Source organism: Diceros bicornis, chromosome 29, assembly GCF_020826845.1.
Source record: "Diceros bicornis minor isolate mBicDic1 chromosome 29, mDicBic1.mat.cur, whole genome shotgun sequence".
Taxonomy (NCBI): domain Eukaryota; kingdom Metazoa; phylum Chordata; class Mammalia; order Perissodactyla; family Rhinocerotidae; genus Diceros; species Diceros bicornis.
Genome location: NC_080768.1, coordinates 21,168,730 through 21,188,472, shown reverse-complemented (window position 1 = coordinate 21,188,472; position 19,743 = coordinate 21,168,730). Strand labels below are relative to the sequence as shown.

At 44.4% G+C, this 19,743-nt stretch overlaps 1 protein-coding gene across 1 annotated transcript in view; it reads left to right on the top strand.

Annotated features, from left to right (window-relative positions):
- Window positions 1–19,493, top strand: part of PDGFRL (platelet derived growth factor receptor like) — a 48,357-nt gene extending 28,864 nt beyond the window's left edge. Inside the window, exons 3-6 of the mRNA XM_058525082.1 lie at window positions 8,775–8,926; window positions 13,080–13,373; window positions 17,436–17,575; window positions 19,074–19,493. Of these exons, the coding sequence (XP_058381065.1) occupies window positions 8,775–8,926; window positions 13,080–13,373; window positions 17,436–17,575; window positions 19,074–19,262 (775 nt within the window). The 3' untranslated portion in view covers window positions 19,263–19,493. The remainder of the gene's footprint in view (window positions 1–8,774; window positions 8,927–13,079; window positions 13,374–17,435; window positions 17,576–19,073) is intronic.
- Window positions 19,494–19,743: the final 250 nt, after the last annotated feature.

Sequence of the window (19,743 nt, the reverse complement as noted above, 5' to 3'; positions counted from 1 at the left end):
AGTGTGTGTGTGTGTGTGTGTGTGTGTGTGTGTGTGTGTATGTGTGTATTTCTCAAGATTTGTGTTAAGAACATTAAGTGTAGGGTGTGAGAAGCTTAGATCAGTATGTCCTGGGGCAACCCCAATAGCACCTAACATTTGTGAGCACTTACTCTGTGCCAGCGTCCTTCTAGAACCTTGTACATTTATTAACTAATTCTCATAACACCCTAGAAGGTAGGGATCATTATTATCTCCATGTCTCAGATGCAGAAACTGAGCACAGTAAGATTAAGTAACTTGTTCATAGTCACAGAACCAGTAAGTGGTGGAGGCAGAATTTTACTAAGGAAATCTGACTCTGAGGGCAATTCTCTTAATCAGCATTTTACAAATGCCACTGAACAGAAAAGGTCTCCCTAAGAATAGAGCTCCAGTGAGTAACCAGGCTTAGGCCAGATGGGAAAAGAAGAAAGCCTTTCAGAGGGAAAAAGATGGCCAGAGGATTGAGGTGGCAGCAAGCCGATGTGTCAGCTTGGTGAGGAGCTGGATGGAGAGGAGGGTTCATGATGGAGGTGTTGAGAGAGCACAGGAATCTTGAATTCCAGGCAAAGATGGCCACGTTTGATTCTGTGCACACTGGGAGCTGCTCAAATTGTAAAGTTGGAAGTAATAATAACATGGTTTTTAGAAACGTATATTTGACAGTTTTATAGAGCATCTGAAGGGGATAGAGGAAACGCTTTTCTAGAAGGATCGATTTGTTGGCTGATAGAATGTAAAGAATGGAACAGCTGATAGAATGTGAGGAATGGAACAGAGATGGAGAGTCCATGTGGATATCTAGATTCAGCCTGGGTAACAGGTGGAGTTGTGGCTCCATCGAGAGAAATCTGGAGATCATGAATGGGAAGCGGGTGAGCAGGGAGGCTGAATGAGATCCAGGAGCCTGGGAGGTCAGGGTTAAGCTCCAGGGAGGTGGCATAGCCTGGGCAGGCCAGGTGCACAAGGAGAGTAGGGCAGGTGTGAGAACAAAGTCACGCTGCACTCAATTATTTTTTACATTCCAACTGGCAGTATTTTTATTGATCAGAGCAAAATAATATACTGGATTTTTCAGGCCTCCAAAGGAATTCCTGCTGGTCCTGCCTTTTGGAAATCCACATTCTAAAAAGGCAACGTGATATAAAACTCACCTCCAGATTTTTAAAGCACCAATAAGCCATCCACAATTACACATTTATAGAGCATCTGTTCTGCAGTTTTGTAGGTGGTTTAACTTGTTTTGCCTTTATTATAGTTTCTATTTTATTACAAAATATTACAAACTCATTTAATTTAGAAAGTTAGAAACTATAGACAGGTAAAAAAGAAGAAAGAGGTCACTGAATATCCCAAGATACACTGTCAACACTGTAGTGTAAAATCTTCTAGTTTTATTTAATTAATTAATTAATTTGCTGGGAATGATTTGCTCTGAGCTAACATCTGTTGCCAATCTTCTTCTCTCTTTTTTTTTCTTCTCCCCAAAACCCCAGTACATAGGTGTATATTCTAGTTGTAAGTCCTAGTTCTTCTATGTGAGTCCCCACCACAGCACGGCTACTGACAGACGAGTGGTGTGGCTCTGCGCTGGGGAAACAAACCCTGGCTCCTGAAGCAGAGTGCGCTGAACTTTAACTGCTAGGCCATCAGGGCTGGCTCAGTTTTATTTTCGTATGTAAAAAAATTGTATCAAAATGTACAAACTCTTTTACGATTCATTTCTTCCCTAATGTATCATGAATATTTTTCAATGTTATTGCTGTAATACCATAGTATGTTTAACTAAATTTCTATTGTTGGAATCTTAGATCATTTCTCGTTTTTCATGATCACAGTCGTCACTGCAGTAAACTTCTAGGTAGCAATGATTTATTCCTATAAGCGGAATTGTTGGGCCACAGGCTATGCATTATTCTAGGCAGCCTGATGGGATTTTCTGTTTGGTTAATCTTTGGAGTATCAGGCCTGGTTTTGGCTTGTGGTGTCAAAGGGACATCCACATCTCATTTTCTTAGAATCTGGGAAATCTCTGAAGAAGAAAGAGGGGCTTTTTCTTTGTACAGAAGCCAGATGGGTTGGCAAAAGAGGCAAAAAGAAGGGATGACGTTAGCAGTCTGGAAGAGGTGGAATGAGGAGAGAGGAGGAACATTCCAGGACAGAAGTCAGAATCTGTGGTCAGTGTTGAGGAAACAACCTGGAGGAATGAGAGAGATGTTGGCAGGACTGGAGGGACATCACATATGTGATCTCCTATGAAAGAGTTGAAAAAATGACTACTATGACTTTTTTTTTTTTTTTTTGGTGAGGAGATCAGCCCTGAGCTAACATCCGCCAATCCTCCTGTTTTTTTTGCTGAGGAAGACGGCCCTGGGCTAACATCGGTGCCCATCTTCCTCCACTTTATATGGGACGCCGCCACAGCATGGCTTACCAAGCAGTGCGTCGGTGCGCGCCCGGGATCCGAACCAGCGAACCCCCGGCCGCCGCAGCGGAGCGCGCGCACTTAACCGCTTGTGCCACCAGGTCGGCCCCACTACTATGACTTTTTAAAAAATAATCCAGGAGAATCTGGTATAAGTCATTGTAGTAGAAAAGACCTGAGTCACATTTCATATACATTGACATAAACTGTTGTTGGGATAAAAATATTGCAGTTCTATTACAAGGGTTTTGAGTTGGTCTTTGAATAGTACTCAAGCATGGAGATTGATAGATATAGAGACAGACAGACAGATAGGGATATTTCAGCTTAATTTCTGATATTGGAACTATATTTACTTTGAAGTTACTCAGTTTGTATTTTTGGTTCTTTACTAATTCCTCATGCATATTTCTTTTCATCATCTTCTTTTTGTTTTTAAATCATAAACTGTGGAGCTTTGATACATTTTACCCAGCTGTCTGTTTCCCAGGATTTGTACTTTGTTGATATGGCTCCATTCCCAGCATATCACAGAGCAATTATTTTCTGACACATTCTTAAAAGAAGGCTTAGAGTAAACACAGACGCTGTACAAACACTTGAAACAGGACAAGCAAATACGCACGAATCTTTATCTCCCTTGATGCTTGGCAATGTTCCTTGCATGTGGTAGAAGCTAAATAATTAATTTATGAATGTGCAATGAATGTTGAATACGGAGGATATTTGATTACATCTTTTTACTTTACTCGTTACGTTTCTGTTTTATGCCAACGGAGGCTTCTTGAGGCTCCAAGGTGTAGAGTCGAGTGGCCCTGGGGAAGTTATTTCAACTGACCTTCAACATCTTCTTGTATGGCTCCAACACTTACTTGGGAAAGTTACCTAACCTCAGTTCACTCACCTACAACATGGATAATAATAGCCGCTACCTCACAGGGCTGTTATGCAGATGAAATCAGTCAAAATATGTAAAGGGCTTAAAACAGTGCTTAACACATCTTAAGCACTACTTAAGTTTTAGTTATTATTAGTAGTTTCATCATCATCATCTCATGGGATTGAGAAACAGTAATGTGTACCTTGGGTACAGTCAGCTATATAGTAGATGCTTAAGAACTGGTAGTTTTCCTGTCTCTGTTTCCTTCAATTACTTACTGAATGGTTAACTGTCCATTTAAATAGAAATTGGGCTATCGTGAATAATACCGAGCTAATTTAACCAGATCTTCCATGTTTTTGTTTGGGGAGTGTGTGTGTGTGTGTGTATGTGTGCAAATATTTAACAGGATTTGCAAGCTAGTTAGAGGCACCCGCTCTCAGTCAAAATTCCTTCTGTTTATTTCATTTTGGTAGGATGGAAATCCATGCCCTTTTCAGTTACAAACATTCGTAACCTGAGTCTATGTGACACTGGATTAGAAGCTCTACCACTCATGGCTGGGAGACCTTGGACAAGGTCCTTCTCTAAGTTTAGTGTCCTCATCAGTAAAAGAGGAAAAATCGTCCCTCCATCCTGATGTGGTTGTGAGAGCTAAGAAGCACCATCATAATAACAATATCTAAAATGTATGGAGCACTTACGCTGTGCCAGGTGCTGTTCTAAGTCTTGAACTTATTTGAAGAATTTTAGTGCCATACCCAGCACTCCATAAGTGTTAGCTATTATTGTTATTGTTGTTGTTGTTACTACAAGTCTGAAGAGGTAGGTGTAGCCAGACTGTGGAAGGCGTGAGCTCTAACTAAGGAGTCTGAAGGTCATGGTGGACCTAGGATTTGAATCCCATCAGTGTGGTTCCAAAGTCCATGATCTCACACTTCACATTACCTCTGCCTGTCACCACAGTCCTCTGCTCACGTGTGCTCCGGTCAAACATCTCTGCGTTATGCACCGAACCCACCATCTGTCTCCTTTCAGGGGATCTCCTTCCCTTGGAACGAATGTGTCCTGTTTCGTGAATGTTGAAATCCTTCCTCTCTCCAAGACTCTCAGCCCTGAAGCTTTCCCTGGTTACCCTCCATGGAATTCCCATGACACTTTTATAGGGGAACTTGAGAGCAGGGGACTCTTTAGACTCATTGTGTCCTGCCCTCTCTGCTCCAGAACCTCCCACTTAATTTGCACTCATTAAGTATTTATGGGACCAATGACTAATTATCTTGTAATCTAGGGCTCACCTAAGGCCCTTGGCTTGTAGAGTCTGGGGGAAGGATAGGAGCATGGATCCCCACCATTGTCACCTGGTCACTGCCCTAGGTGAGATGCACAGTGGTCCCTAATTTTGGGAGCTGTCAGCCCCCTCCTCTGTGCCATCCCATGACATAGGCCCCCTCCAGAAGACAGGAGGCTGGGCTACATGCAGGAAGCTTCAGGCCTCCACTGATGGGAACAGACTCTGTGTTTATAAAGACCACGGGAGCCCTTTGGAAGAGACGTATATGTGCGCGCGTGCTCATACACACACACACACACACACACACACACACACACACAGAGTCCTAAATTTTGAACACACGCTCTTTGAAACCTGGACCTGTCTATCACTGATGTCACTGTGGGTCAGGCCTGGAAGTGCAAGTTTGGAAGAAAAAGACCTACAGTGAACTGATGTGCTGGGATGGTCAGAGTTGCCTCCAATTAATGTAAATTCTGCTTATCTTAATTACACTTTTTTTGGCACTTTGTCGCAACACCTCTTTTTGCTTCACTCAGACTTCACATCCTTCACTTCTTCCATCGCTGGAGATTCGTTAAGCGGCTACAAGAGAAGGGGAGGGTCTTTGGGGGAAGCGTCTCCATACAGCACTCTGCAGGGCTCAGGGAATCCTCATCTCTGTTTCATGGTGCAGACTCTTCCTCTAGAGGCCTTTGGTCATATTCCATAGCTACCACCTGGACTATGTGAGACCATTAGTAGAAATGGACAATTTAAATCCAGGCATTTAAACTGTAATCCTACTAAATAATTTGTTTCCTGTTTTATATTGTTTGCACATAAGAGGGGGTGGAAAAATCCAGAAATGTTTTCCAGTGCATTTCCTTCCTTCCACCCCCAATCCTGCTAAAGATACAGCATGCAGATTTCCTGGTGGTGGTAGGGTTATTCCCAAGGGCTAAATTTTTATGTGCCCAATTACTTTCCTGATAGGAATGGCATCTTGTACTTTCTACCACCACAGTGCTAGGAAATGCTGGGCCCACAGAAGGCGCTCAATACATGTATGGATTACTGATTTTGTACCCTGGTTCTGAGCTCTACGAGGAATGTGGCCAGATATTATGGTCCACCTGGAGAGACCTCCACCTCCATTTTCTCTCCTCTTTTCCACCTTTTATCTGCTGAAATCCAGCTCCATCCTCACAACTCTTTTGCATGGTTGCCAAAGACTTTCATTCTGCGAAATGCGTGTGTGTGTGTGTGTGTGTGTGTGTGTGTGTTGTTATGAATCTCTCTTAAAGGCATCTGAGGCTTTCAAGCATCAATTTATTGAAACTGTCTCCTTGATGATTCCCTTTCCTGATTCTTCTCTCATCTGTCACCTCTTCTTTTCCTGCTGGTCCCTAGTTTAGTTCTAGATTTTGTCCTCAATTTTCTCTTTCTTGTCTACACTTTCTCTTGTTGAGTTTATTTATTCCTTTAGCTTCTACTCTCAGCCCTGTTTAGACAACTCGCCCAAATAGCAGTCTGGTGCTGTTGTATGTCCTCTGTGCCAGGCCTGTATTTCCAACTGCCCAGAGGACGTCCACACTTAAATCACCCACGTGTCATCACAAATTCAAAATCTCCAAGAGTGAATCTACCATTTTGCCTACCCCAGTCTTTTTTCTCTTCCCAACCATTCCATTTCAGTCTGTTAAAACCCCATTCTTTCTGACACAGAAATGCAAGTTGAAGGGTCATTATTGATGTCTCTCTTTCTTCCACTTCTTATACCCAGTCTGTCATAAATTTTCCCCAAGAAAACATTTCCTGAATTTGCTTCCATTCTACTGCCAACCCCCAGCCCGGCCCCAGCACTTGCCGTTCATCACAGTAACAGCCTCTCAGCCTCTCTGGCTTCCTCCTGCCTCTCTCATTCCTTTTCTCTTCACTTGTGCCCTGGCTAAGGTGGGCCCATCCCACCTAAGGTGGGTGGAGTGCCCGACTCCAGAACTGAGGGTGGTCACTGCTGCCTGGTGAGTGAAACGTACACCCCTCTGGTTGTTCTCAACCCCATGACTCCCAACCCCCCCCCTCTGTCTCCTTCTATAATTGATGAATTAAATTCTGGAATCATTGTCAAGTGCCTTCCACCCACCATGCACTGGGGCCACGACAGTGAAGTGAGCAGGCCTGATCCCTCCTGGCCCTTGTAGTTTCCTGGCCTAGGAGCTCACTGCCTCTTAGCCCTCTTGCTGCCCCTGTCACTTCACCCCCACCTTGAAAAGTCCAGCTCTTCTCACCTCCTCCTTAAACCCGCCTTTGACCTCTTCAACCCACAGCAACGAATCCCTTTTCAGAATTCCTATTGTTCTTGTTGTGAGCGCCCCTTTAGTTATCCTCTGATCTTTTCATGTATAGTAGTTTTAACTCCCTACCTGGATTGTAAAGTCCTTGAGGTCCACTGGTGTTTATTTGCTGTGATAACTATCCCCATTGTTGGGTAATTGTCATTGTTGTAGTAGTATTCATAATACCTACTACTAATCTGCAGTTGTATGTAACACTGATATAATTAGGACAATACAATGAAACCAGGCACAGCATGAAGTGCTTTTATGCGTTTTCTTCTCTAATGAGTGGGTATTTGGTACATATTTAATTGACTTAAGGAAGACTTGTTCAGTTGTTCACCAGATGTGGGTCTCAGGTGACTTCTGTCTGAGACTCAGTTTCCTCATGTGCAATATGGGAAGCTGGATGCCTGCTTCCCAAGGTTCTTTCCAGTTCCAATTCTGTGGGTTAGTTCAATTTCAATCCACTAGTTTCTAGGTAATCCTTACTGTGTACTCTGCACAGATTTCTTGCTTAGGGAATATTAAAAAAGTATGGCACCGTCCCTGCCCTCCAAGTTTGTACCATCTATTGTAATAACAGGAAGCCAGGGGTATCTGAGGGGTAGAGAACAAGGGAGCCAATTACGTCACTAGGAGAGAGCAGGGAGATTCCTGAGAGTCGTTTCTAATTAGAAGCTTCCTGAAGGAGGAGAGATTTCCGTTCAGTTGAAAGGAGGCAGTTGACAGAGTGGGAGTACAGAGGCACCTCTTGGCAGAACTGGTGGGCTAAGCAGCCATTCAGCAGTGAACCAGAACAGGCTGTGTTTAAGACCAACCAACCCGACATCTTGCTGGGTGCTAAATTTAAGGTGGTGACCGTATCGATGCTGCTGTAACATACAACAGGAGAATCTCGACTACATCAGAAAAGAATGTGGATCTCAGAGGGGTGAAACATTTGGGTATTTGAGATGCATCCTCAGATTAAAACCATTTATTTGGGCATCCGTACATGCTGAGGCTCATAAGCCATAGGGGATCATCCATCCCAATGATGATACATCTGCATTCCTGTCACTATAGAATACAGTTAATTACCATTACAATTGGCTAATACCAATGTTTAGTAATAATAAATACTTATTTATGTCTCTCTTATTTCAAAAAGGAACTGAAGAGATTTATAAATATATTCACAGGCAATAAGATAAAAATGCAAGAGATGAAAAACAAGAAAATAAAGTAGAAATAATAGTGTGAGGCCAGAGATGTTCAAATGCCCAAAAGCTCTACATACTTTACCAGAGGTGGGCTGAACAGCCAATGCATTTTTTCCCTAAAGGAAAGTTTTTCTTTTTAATATGACAATGTAGCATCTCGAAGATCCCAAGCATGTATTCAGAGACTTGTCGTTATCATCAAAGAGATTTTGCGTGCTGGATGATGCTGTGTGCTTTCCTTCACGCTGCCTGCTGTCTAAATGAACTCATTAGAAATGAAAGCTGCAAGGAAAATCTCTGCCCACAGCTTTTTGGCTGAGCTTCTGGGGCTGCGTTGCTCACGCACCCATGATTTTACTTAAGGAAACTCCAGTTCTGAGGTTGAAGAGAATTTCCTCTCTTTAGAAAACAGAACTGTCATGTATTATTTCCTCTTAGGAAAGGCTTTTGTCTCTGCCTCCCCCACTCCACATACATGCTCTGTCCCCAAATACAAGCTTATTAGTTTGTGGCATCTGAGAGAGGGCACTCTGCCCCGAGCCACTGGAAGGTTTATATCTTAGAGCAGTGGAGCGAGTGATGGCTGCAGGTCCCTGGCCCGGGTGTGACCTGGCTCTGCTTGTCTTGACAGTGTGAAGCAGCAGGAGCGCTATAGCCAGCTGACCCTGGTCAACTCCACCGCGGCCGACACGGGCGAGTTCAGCTGCTGGGGGCAGCTCTGCAATGGCTATATCTGCAGGAGGGACGAGGCCAAAACGGGCTCCACCTACATCTTTTTTACAGGTAAAATGTTTGGTGTATGAGTGGACCTCTTCAAACTTCTGGCCTTGGCCCAGAATGAAAGGGTCTCACTGGGTGCTGTGATGACAGTCAGAGCACTCACTGTTTGCCAGGCTCTGGGCTCAATGCTTTGCAGCAATTATTTCATGTAAGTTTCATAACAACCCTTCAGGGTAAGTACCAATATCGTTTCCATTTTTTCAATGGAAAAGTTGAGGTTCAGAGAGACTAAATGAGTCCTTAAGGTCATACTGCAAGTAAGTGGCTGTACCAGGATTTGAACTCAGGACTATCTGATTCCAGAGTCTGGACCTGCATTGTCCAATATGGTAGCCACTTGACACGTGTGACTATTTAAATTTAAATGGGAATTAATTACAATTAAACAAAATTAAAAATAGTTTCTCAGTGGCATTTGCCATGTTTCAAGTGCTCCATGGCCAAATGTGGCTAGTGGCTATCCTACGGGACAATGCAGACAGAGAACATCTCCATCAACGCAGAAAGCTCTAATCAACAGCATCCTATAGACTTTTAGTCACTGTGCTCTCAGAACCTATGATTATCGCCTTTCTGGAAGCTTCACAGTCATAGGATGCCTGGCTAAAGGCGTCTGTGCTTTTAAGCTGAATTTTTGAGCTGAAGTTTTGGGGGCAGGATTCCAAAAGGTTGTGGCCCTTTGTGGCTTCTGCACCTGAAAGTGTGCAGGTCAGAGTGGAGAACTCTTCTCTTCCCCTGCAGTGCTAGGTAGATGTTTGCCAGGTGGAACTTGCACTTGGAGAAACAAGCATTGCAGAGTAGCTTCCCAGCCTGCTTTCTCTGCAGAGCTCTCTAAACTCTGATGTTTGAGGATATGACTCGACAACAAGGTTCAGAGGTCAGGAGTAACTTTCAGGAATCTTAGATGCCACCCCCTGGTGCTGCGGTTGTCCAAGGCATTTCAGGTGAGGCCAGAATGCTTTCTTAGTGTCTAGACAGGGGCTTTCATGACATTTGTTTACATCCTGAATCCATTTACCTTTCAGACCTCCAGTGACATAGGCCTATGACTCAAATGATCTTATGCACTGGCTCTTAATGAATGCTGTAGCAAAATCTCACATATTTTCCCTTCCAGCTCACATAGCTCCTCTCTGGCAAGCAGATGCATTAGCAGAGCCCTCTACAGTTCGGGAAGCCCATGTATGTCATTTGATTTCCACAACCCCTTTGGAAATAAGGAGAAGCTACTTTATTATCTCTATTTCAGAAATAATAACGCTGCTACTGAGACTCCAAAGGGCAAGGCGACTCGTTCAATGTCCCATGACTTGTCATGGCAGAGTAAAGAGTCAACCCCTGTTTTTCTGACCCAAGATCCAATGTTCTTACTGCCCTAACCCATTTCTAGGACAAGGTGATGGATAGATTGAGAGACAGGCAGACAGACACTAGCTAGCATAACTGGTGTTGTCAGGAGAATTGCTAACAGTTGTTCGTAGGTAAGCCCTTCTGATCCTCATCCTGGAATGTGCTACACAGAACTGCTATACGCCCTTACTGTTATACCACACTGGGAAGCAACAGTGGAAAAGACAACTAATTAAGACTAGTAAGAGCCTGTTATTCTGGAGAAGGACTGATATCATATTTCAAGTTGCAGAATAAAGATTCTTTGCCAAGATTAGCACTGTTGTGTCTTCCCAAAGTATTGGTTTTTGAATTGAAATTTTAAACTGAAGACCTCCCTTGAGCAGAATGTCCCATTAGGCTTATGGGCTGTCTTTGAGTTTTGGAGGCAAGTCCTCTTTCTTAATTTATAGAAGCCATTTAGTGAAGCAAAGGAAGGCTAAAAAATAAATATTTATGTCAAGAAACCTGGATCAAGAAGGGAGGTGAAGTAATGTGTGGTATCATTTTCTCCTTCCTCAACACTAAGTTAAGAGTCCAGTTGGATTTTCAGTACAGGACTTAGCAATTTGTCTTTTTAAGCATGGGTTGGTTTGCAAAACCAAGACTGGCTGTTATGGAGTGCTGAGCCTCCCGCTGCTGGCTCTGGATTCTTTCAGAACATATGCTTTCCCACTACCCACATAGAGAAACGTCTGGCACTCATTATGTTTGTATGTTTCCTGGAGTTTGATTGCAAACATTGTGAAGCTTCTTTTTCACTGTTGTTAATTTGTGCAATTTTTGGTTAAGCAACTGTCATATATTATGTTTAATCTTTATCCAGGAGGCTCTCAGAGGGTTTTTTTTCCCTTCTTAACTTTTCATTAAAGTATAACATATACAAAGAAATATACACAAATCATAACTCTACAGCCCAAAAAATTATCCTCAAGTGGACATACACATGTAATTACTACCCAGATCAAGGAGGAGAACATTACCTGCAGTAGGGCTTTCTCATAGCAAAAGGCTTGGGCTCTAATTTTTACATGTAGTAAAACCACATTAACAAGCACCATACTAAATATGGAGTTTGTTGTAATTTGGATTTTAGTTTATAGCCTATTAACTTTAGTTTTTTTTGAAATCTAAATTTCCAAGTGTTTAGTTTTCTTAAATTAATGTTTGTCATCTAGCTGAGTAAATACAAACATATTTGTAGGGGGCATATGTGATCTATAATTTTTTAAATGAACTTCAACACACTTTTTTTGGTAGATGGAATCTACTAATTGCAAATATTTTTTTGCTGTTTGTTAAGGCAACTGGCATCTTTCAAAGCACGTATTATAGTACATGAAGTAAGACCACATTTTTGTGTTCTGAAATCAGATTGTTAACTTGTTCTACTGGCTTTGTTCATTGGTTCAGATTCCTCTACAAAACCTTAAAACAGAAGTTGCTTCTAAATCTTACAATTATAAACTCCTTAAATGTTTTTGCTAAAAAGATATCTTGACTGCTCCAGATTCTTCTCTTTACAAATGGAGATGTTGAAGCACAGAGAAATTAAGTGGGACATCCAAGGCCGTGTAGACTTACTCCGTGTGAACACGTGGGTATTAGGTACAACATTGACAAAGGTGCCCCTTGCCTAAGGCACAAATCACCTGGCCTGATACAAAGCCTTGCAAGGAGACTCACTGAGCCATGACATACTCTTTCTTGATCTCGTGCAGAGCTGGGGGAAAGACTTCCATGTTAGTGAATTTGGCACTCATAGCCAAAGAACTGTTGGCCCGTGAAGACATTTGATGTTGTGTCCAGGAATTCTGTCCCCACCCTGAAACACCATACGACTGTGGGACAAACAAAGCTAAATGAAGGAAAAGTCAAGAATAATTATTTGTTTTCAGAAACTTGCAGGAAGAACATGGGAAACAATTTAACAAATGTTAGAGTGTGATTAAGTTGAAAGATTTCTTTTAGCAATTACTATAATATCCCTTCACAGAATGATCCAGAAAACAGAGGATTTAATGTGCCACGCCAAAAACAAAAAAACAAACCAAAAAACCCAACCCAGAGTCCCTTGGCTGTCCTAAGGAAAGTATGGGTAAACCAGGCCTCATTTCTCTCATTTCTGTAAGATCAAATGCCCTCATCTAGAGCTTAAGAGAACAGGCAGAGTGAACGCAAGTGTGTAAGAAGCTGGCTGAAGGTCCGCGGCCCAGTGGCAGCCAAGCTGAGCTCAGAATCCGAGACCAGCGGGTTCCTCATCTGTCCCTCCTCCATTCTCTTTCCTTGACGTTGGCAGGAATGAGGTCCTCTGGGCTGTGAGGGCTGGGTGAGGATGCCAGTGCCCTCACTGGGCCGGGCCTCTCAGAGGAGCTCTGTATGCTGGGCACCCCTCCCGATGGGCAGTTACTGGGCATAGGCTATGGGGCTAATTCTCCAGAGACACAGCAGATTGTTTACAGGTTTTAAAACTGCTCTTAACATAAGGAAATCAGTCTCCCTCCCTGCTTCCTCAGTGGGGTCATCCATGGGCCTGATGTGGGCTTAAACTAATACTTTTTTTTGTTAACTTGAAGGAGATGAGAAGTAAAATCTTTCTTCCAAAAAAGGAAAAGCATTAAAAAATAGCTTTTTCTATTCATAAGGACTCAGTATTCTGAGAAGATTGCCAGTCCCCTCTCATCTTTGTGCCCTGAATGTAAGAATCCTTAAAGCCCTCTTACCTTGTTTCTCCAGAATAAATAAGCCTGTGTCTTTCCCTTTGCAGAGAAAGGAGAACTCTTTGTACCTTCTCCCAGTTACTTTGATGTTGTCTACTTGAACCCGGACAGACAGGCTGTGGTTCCCTGTCGAGTGACGGTCCTGTCAGCCAAAGTCACCCTCCACAGGGAGTTCCCGGCCAAAGAAATCCCAGCCAATGGAACGGACATTGTTTACGACGTGAAGAGAGGTTTTGTGTATCTGCATCCTCATTCTGACCACCAGGGGGTGGTCTATTGCAAGGCAGAGGCTGGGGGCAAGTCTCAGATCTCTGTCAAGTACCAACTGCTCTATGTAGAAGGTAAGCCTGCTCCTACCAGTAACTAGAGCTTAGTCACTACCAGCTGGTCAGTATCAGGTACTGCTGTTCTCAATTGTGGATGGAAATCATGAGGCACAGTATGCTGTTCTTAAAGGCTCCTCTACTGCACCGTCATTTCTAGAATGTTCTTTTTCCTGGCCCGGGACCCCCCACCCAACACCCCTCGACTCCCTTCTCTCCAAATCCTTCCGACATTCACTCTGGCACTGCCTCTGTATGATTGATCAGCAATTCTCCAATCAGGCAATCTCCGAACTCTTCTTAGAACATCCTCTCAGATGAGAACATCCTCTTTGTTTTAACCAAAATCTGCTGTCTCCTCAAGTCACTATCCTTTCCCCACCTCAAGGTCAGGAGGTGGGGTCAGTGTGCTCCTTGTGCCCATTCCCACTTCCCAGCTCTCATTTTCTCACGGGCTGCTAGGAACCTCTGCTCCTCTGAGACTCATGGCTCGCGGCTATACCAGCTTTGTTACCTCCTTTCCTGTCACTCCCCTCATTGACTCAATGTCCTCCTTGCCCCTCCATTTTCTGGGTGACATCAACATCTACTTGGAACCCATTGGCTTGGTTCACTGACCACCTCATCCACTTCGCCTCAGACAGCCCTCCCTTGGTCACAACTTTAGCATGTCAACAACTACAACTGCTCTGACTTAGGAATCACTGAGTCAGATCTCCACCTCCAACCACAGCTTTGTACCTTCCCAGATTGTTTGTCCAGTGTTCGGTGACTCCTTCTGCACCGATCGTCACCTCCACCCTCTACTCTCTCTATTCCCCAGTGCTCTCCCGCCCCTCCCCCCGGCTTACATTCCAGGGCTCATCACCTCAATGCTCTCTGCCAATGCCCTGAACTCCTGGCCCCTCTGTGCTCTCCTCCCACCTGTCCAAGAAAACACCATTCTGGATGAACATAACTATACCCTTTCTCCATGCTGAGGGTTGCTCGAAAAATCCCATGGGTGGGGAAATTCATTCTCTTCCAGTTGGTCTCACTCTCCACTTCTTGACAGAACTGAAGTATGCTCAAATCTCTCCACTGAACTATTTTTTTTTAACATGACCATTTTAGTGAGGAGTTTCAATTCGGTAGGTTCATACAAGAAATACTTTTTTCTCCAGTAACTTCCATTAATTCTGCTGTATTGAAACACCCTTTCCTAAGGGTAGTGAGGTCTATTAATGATATCTCAGTCCAATTCCACATCCAACAGGTGCTTTGGGTTAGTAAGACAGTCTCATCCAGTTTCTAAGACTGTTCATTTAGAATCTTTAACCCCACATTTGACCCAAAGATCTCTCCCCACCGGCATGAGCTACACTGGTGACTTCCGTGGCTTGGAGTTGGGGGTGAGGGGTAGAGTGGGGGTGTTAGTGGGGGAGACAGTCTAGCTCCCCTCCCCTCCCTGCTCTGGTGCTGGCCTGAGGGGAGAATGGGAGAGGCTGCAGTCCAGAAGCACTCATCCCCTGGTAGTAAATGCTGACTGGGCTTGTCTGTGAACCCCATGGGAACAGATGGTGGCTCCAACACCTTGTCATGGGTGATACGAAACTCACCCCTAAGCAGCCTGTGGTGCCTTAGGCCCCTCTCAGATTCAGCCTTGTCCTCCTTCTGGACTCTCAGCTGAAGGCCTCCGCTGTTCCTGTGTATCTCTTTGCTCTGCGCTGCAATGTGGTCTCAGAAAGGCTGTAGCCCTAAAATTTCTATGTCCTTCTAATCCCCTGACTCTGGAGCATGTAACATTTTTCTGGAGCAGAAACTTACAGCAGGGACACAATCTGGCTGCCCTATCCACCTGGCACCCCCCCAGGCCACCCCTCCCAGTGGTCTCCAGCCCTGGGCTGGTGGCACAGGGGCAGCCGGCAAGCAGATCTACTGCAAAACAACCTATCACCTCCCCTTCCTTGAAAAGTGATTCTCTTGGGCCTCCCTCCCCTGACTTCCAGGAGAGAAGGCACCCCCTCGCCAACCCCTGAGAGTCAGAGGAGATGGTTTCTCTTCACGCACTATAGTCCCTCAGTGATGACTCTTCTCCCTCCGAGAACTCTTGCATGACCGGGGTGAGTGGTCTGTGTGTGGGGTAGAGTCTGTTCTACTGCATGGTGCTGCTTGGGCAGCCCTGTGGGGGGACGAGTGGCCCCAGGAGCTAGCTGCTCTTTGAGGTGAGAACTTGGGCTCCTGAATGCCTCTTGTTCTCAGCCGTGGGGTGAGAACTAGGCCGTGGGGTTATTCACTAGGCCATGGTCCCCAACACTCTGTTCCCAAATAACTCTCACTACCCTCCTTTGACCACCCTCAGCCCTTGGCTAAGAGCATCTCTCTTTCCTATCACAGCCAAACTCCCTGAAAGGGCTCTCCCCTTCCCTGTCTCCATTTCCTTCCCTTCCACACACTGCTCAGCTTTCTCTCCTGTGTGTCACCAACAGCTATTGCAAAGGGCCTCAGGGCCTCCCAGGCCATTAAATCCAGCAGACAAGTTTCCGTCCTCATCCTCCTAGACTCTGCCTCTCCTGCATGAAACCCCATCTTCCCTGGCCCCATTTTTTCCCTGCTTTCCCTTCAACTTTCTCATTCTGCTTTGTCAGCTCTTTAGATCTCTCCCAGCTTATAAATGTTGGAGTTGCCCAAGGTACCTTCCTTCTCACTCCTTGTTCTCTTCTTAGGCCAGCTCAGGCCAGCTCAGCCGTATCCACGCTCTGCTGTGTATCTGTTCACTCTTAACTCCCAAGTGAATTTATGTGGCCCAGATCTGGGAGTTCCAGCTTCATGTATCCAACTGCCTAGTTCATGTCTGTGCTCAGGGGCTTCCTAGGCCTTTCCCTGCACTCTGGATCTTCCTCCTGGACTGGGTTTTTCAGCTTTGTGATGGCAATGCAGTTCCCTGGTACACAGGCCCGAGACTAGAAGTCAACCTGACCCTCTCGTCTCCTCTATCTTTTTGACTTTTTCCATTAAATTTCTCTCAAATCCTATTGTTTCTCTCCATCCTCACTGCAGAAAGAGTTCAAGATATCATCATCTCCTTCTTGGACTACTGCAAACACCTTTCCAATTGGTCTCCTCCATGCCCACCTTTTTTCTCTTCCACGTGCCTGAAAGGCCTTGCATGACCGGCCTCTGCCCTCCTCCCTGCTCTGCAGCCTATCCTGGCCTTCCTGCCTCTCACCGTGGGGGCTTTGCACACCGCAATTCTGGTCTGCCCACGCCCCCCGTTGTCCTTCCATGCCTGTTAAACTCACCCCTCAGATTTTAGTTCAAATTTTCCTCAAGGAACACTTTCCTCCTTCTCAGACTATTCTGAACTTCTGGAGTACTTAGGGCTTCTCCTTCATAGTTCTTAACACAACTCAAGTTTTAAATTAACCACACGACCATTTGCTTAGTGTCCGTCTCCTCCACTAGAATAGTGGCCCCAGGGGCTCAGAGACCACGTCTGTCTTGTTCGCTGCCGTTGTCCCAGCTCTAGCACATTGCCTTCTTACTCAAGGCTGCCATCAAAATTACTTTAGTGAACCGACAGTAACGAGGAAATTTGTTTCTGAAATGCTGTGACGTAAAGGCACTGCAAACGTAGGTAGCACTCCCGCCCTTCCTGCGAACATCTTTCTCATTAGTAGATTTAGACTTTCTCCTCTTCTGATGACAGTCCCGTACCTTCTCTGTTCATCTTCACCTCTCGGCTGCCTTCTCTACCTTCCACTTGCCCTACCCCCAGGTACCTTCTTCCTCAACTGTTTCATTCCCTTCACATGACCCCCCGGCAGACCTTTTAGCCTCCTCCTCTAATTACAGGTGTAATGGCTGGACCTGGGGAGTTCTGGATAACTACCTCAACCTGGACCACCAAGGTAGAGAGAGAGAGGAGGCTTCAAAGGAAACCAAAAGTGGTGGGATAGAGTAGGCCTGGTGCTCTTGGGAAGCTGGAAGAAAGGCAGAAATGTTACATATCTGTCCAAAGAAAAGAATGTCTGTAGGTTTGTCTCTAATGTTGTACTCATGGATTTCATCTCACTTGCCCTGTCTCCTGCTCACTTCCAGTTCCCAGCGGCCCTCCCTCAACAACCATCTTGGCGTCCTCAAACAAAGTAAAAGGTGGGGATGACATCAGTGTCCTCTGCACTGTCCTAGGGGAGCCTGATGTTGAGGTGGAATTCAGGTGGATCTACCCAGGACAGAAGGTAAGTGCTGTACCCCAGTCTCAACCAGCCGTGTTAACTCAGTTTTTCCCCCACCCCACCTCTCAGTGAGATAAGCCATAACTCAAGAAGGGCAGGAAATGCATGGGTCTATGGTAAGGGCCAGGGCTTGCTTGTTTTCCTCTAAGACCTTTCAGTGTATTTACAAATGGCTTTTTTTTTTAAAAGGATAGGAAAAAGGGTGACAGGGTTCCATTAGGCAATTCATTCAACATACCCCCTTCCTATGCGGTCTTCCCTCATAACCTTAAGAAGGGAAAGGGGCATGCAAGAGAAAGAAGAGGGTTCCCTCTTTCTCCACCCCAACCTCAATCTTCAGTCTTCATTCCGGGTTGATGAGAGGCCAATCTAACCTCCTTCTGGTATCCTTCAGCGTGTTCCCCTCTGTACAAGCTGTGCCCCGTGGCAAGCAGCTCTGGGCAGACATCCACCAAGTGGGCATATAAGCCTAGGCCTGTCCAAAGGTGCTGTGAGGCCAGAGAGCATTTTAAAATAGACTTCTCAAAACAGCATCTACAGCCTCGTTAGCCTCTGCATGTTCCACTCACTAAAATAAACAGCTTCTCTACCAACACGGAACAATCCCTTTGTTGCCAGAAGAGATTTGGCCTCCTGAGACATACTTAGTAGCCAGTAAACTTCTCACTTAAGGGCTATGATTGGTGGAAAATAACTCTCCTTGGAGAATAGTATTTTCTAGTATCCTGGAACTAGGTACTCGTTTTTAAAAAGAATTGTCACACTTAGAAGACACTAATGATTTTCAATAGAGGTTTTCTTCTTTTATGTTGCTAATGATTATTTTATGAGCAGAAAGCATATTTAGTACTACTATAAATATTACAATTATGTTAAACTAATCCAGAAAACATTATGTTCTTATCACCATAGTTGGATGAAGGATCTCAAAAGTGACCATCTCACTTTCTAGAAATAGGGAGTTATGTCATCTAGGGCATCACGTTATCCATCCTTGTACAGCTTTCTCCCCCTGGAGCCCTCTGGCACATTTGACTAATCATACTTCTTCTTCCAAATCTGAACAATCGGGAGCTTTTATTCATTTACACGGCGAGAGCTTTGGACTTCTCTTTGACTTTAAATTCTGTGACTAAGAACTACTAAGCGAGGGGGTGCAAGTGGGCATTGTGAAGAGCAGTGGAAAACTTGATCCATGTTTTTATGCCAGTTCTACATTCTTGCAGTTCCAAAGGAATAAATCTTATATTAAGAACTCACTGAAGAAAAAGGCAGAGAGAGAGAGCCAAACAGAATAATGAAATTCAAGACTCTGCTTGGAAAAAATGCAGCCTAAAATGATTATCCAGTGTAAAAGCTCTATGAGCTACGCGTACCAACTAGTCTTTTCTAAGCATGTGTTTTGCACTTCGAAAGAAACGCACAATAGTGTTGGGTGAATGGGAGCTGTTTACAGCCGCTTGTCATTGGTGCTTCAGTCCTTGTGGGTGTTGTTCAACAGGATGAAAGGCCTGTGAGGATCCAAGACACATGGAGGCTGATCCACAGAGGACTGGCACACACCACAAGAATCTCCCAGAGCATCATGACAGTTGAAGACTTTGAGACCACTGATGCAGGATATTACATTTGCACTGCTCAGAATCTCCAAGGACAGACTACAGTCGCTACCACTGTTGAGTTTTCCTGACTTGGAAAATGCAGTCTAATGAACTGATAGAAAGCCCATTTGTGTACACAACCAGCTTTGGGGTTCTTTCGACTAGTGCTTTGCCAGAGGCTGATGTCAGCGCCAAACCCCAACCTCTGCTTTGTAAGTTAGACCCAGACAACCCAACTAAAAGGAAGTCATCCGGTCTAATAACAGACGTGTTAATTCTTCTAACAGAAAGCATGTATTTCAATTGCTTACCCACGTATATGCGTTTCTACTTTTTCTACTAAGAAAGCATATATGTAAACAACTTTATATAATCATTTTCTATTAAATGAGCAAGTTTTTGTAAAAAAAATAAGCAGGCTAAGTGCTCTTGTTTTTTATAAGTTGGTTTGAAGTACATCCAGAAGGACTTGTTGGCAGCAATGTTTGGGTAAATACCTAATATTCTACTTGATATAAATCAGTATTCTACTTGATTTAACCACCACAAAAATGAGAATATAAAATGTAG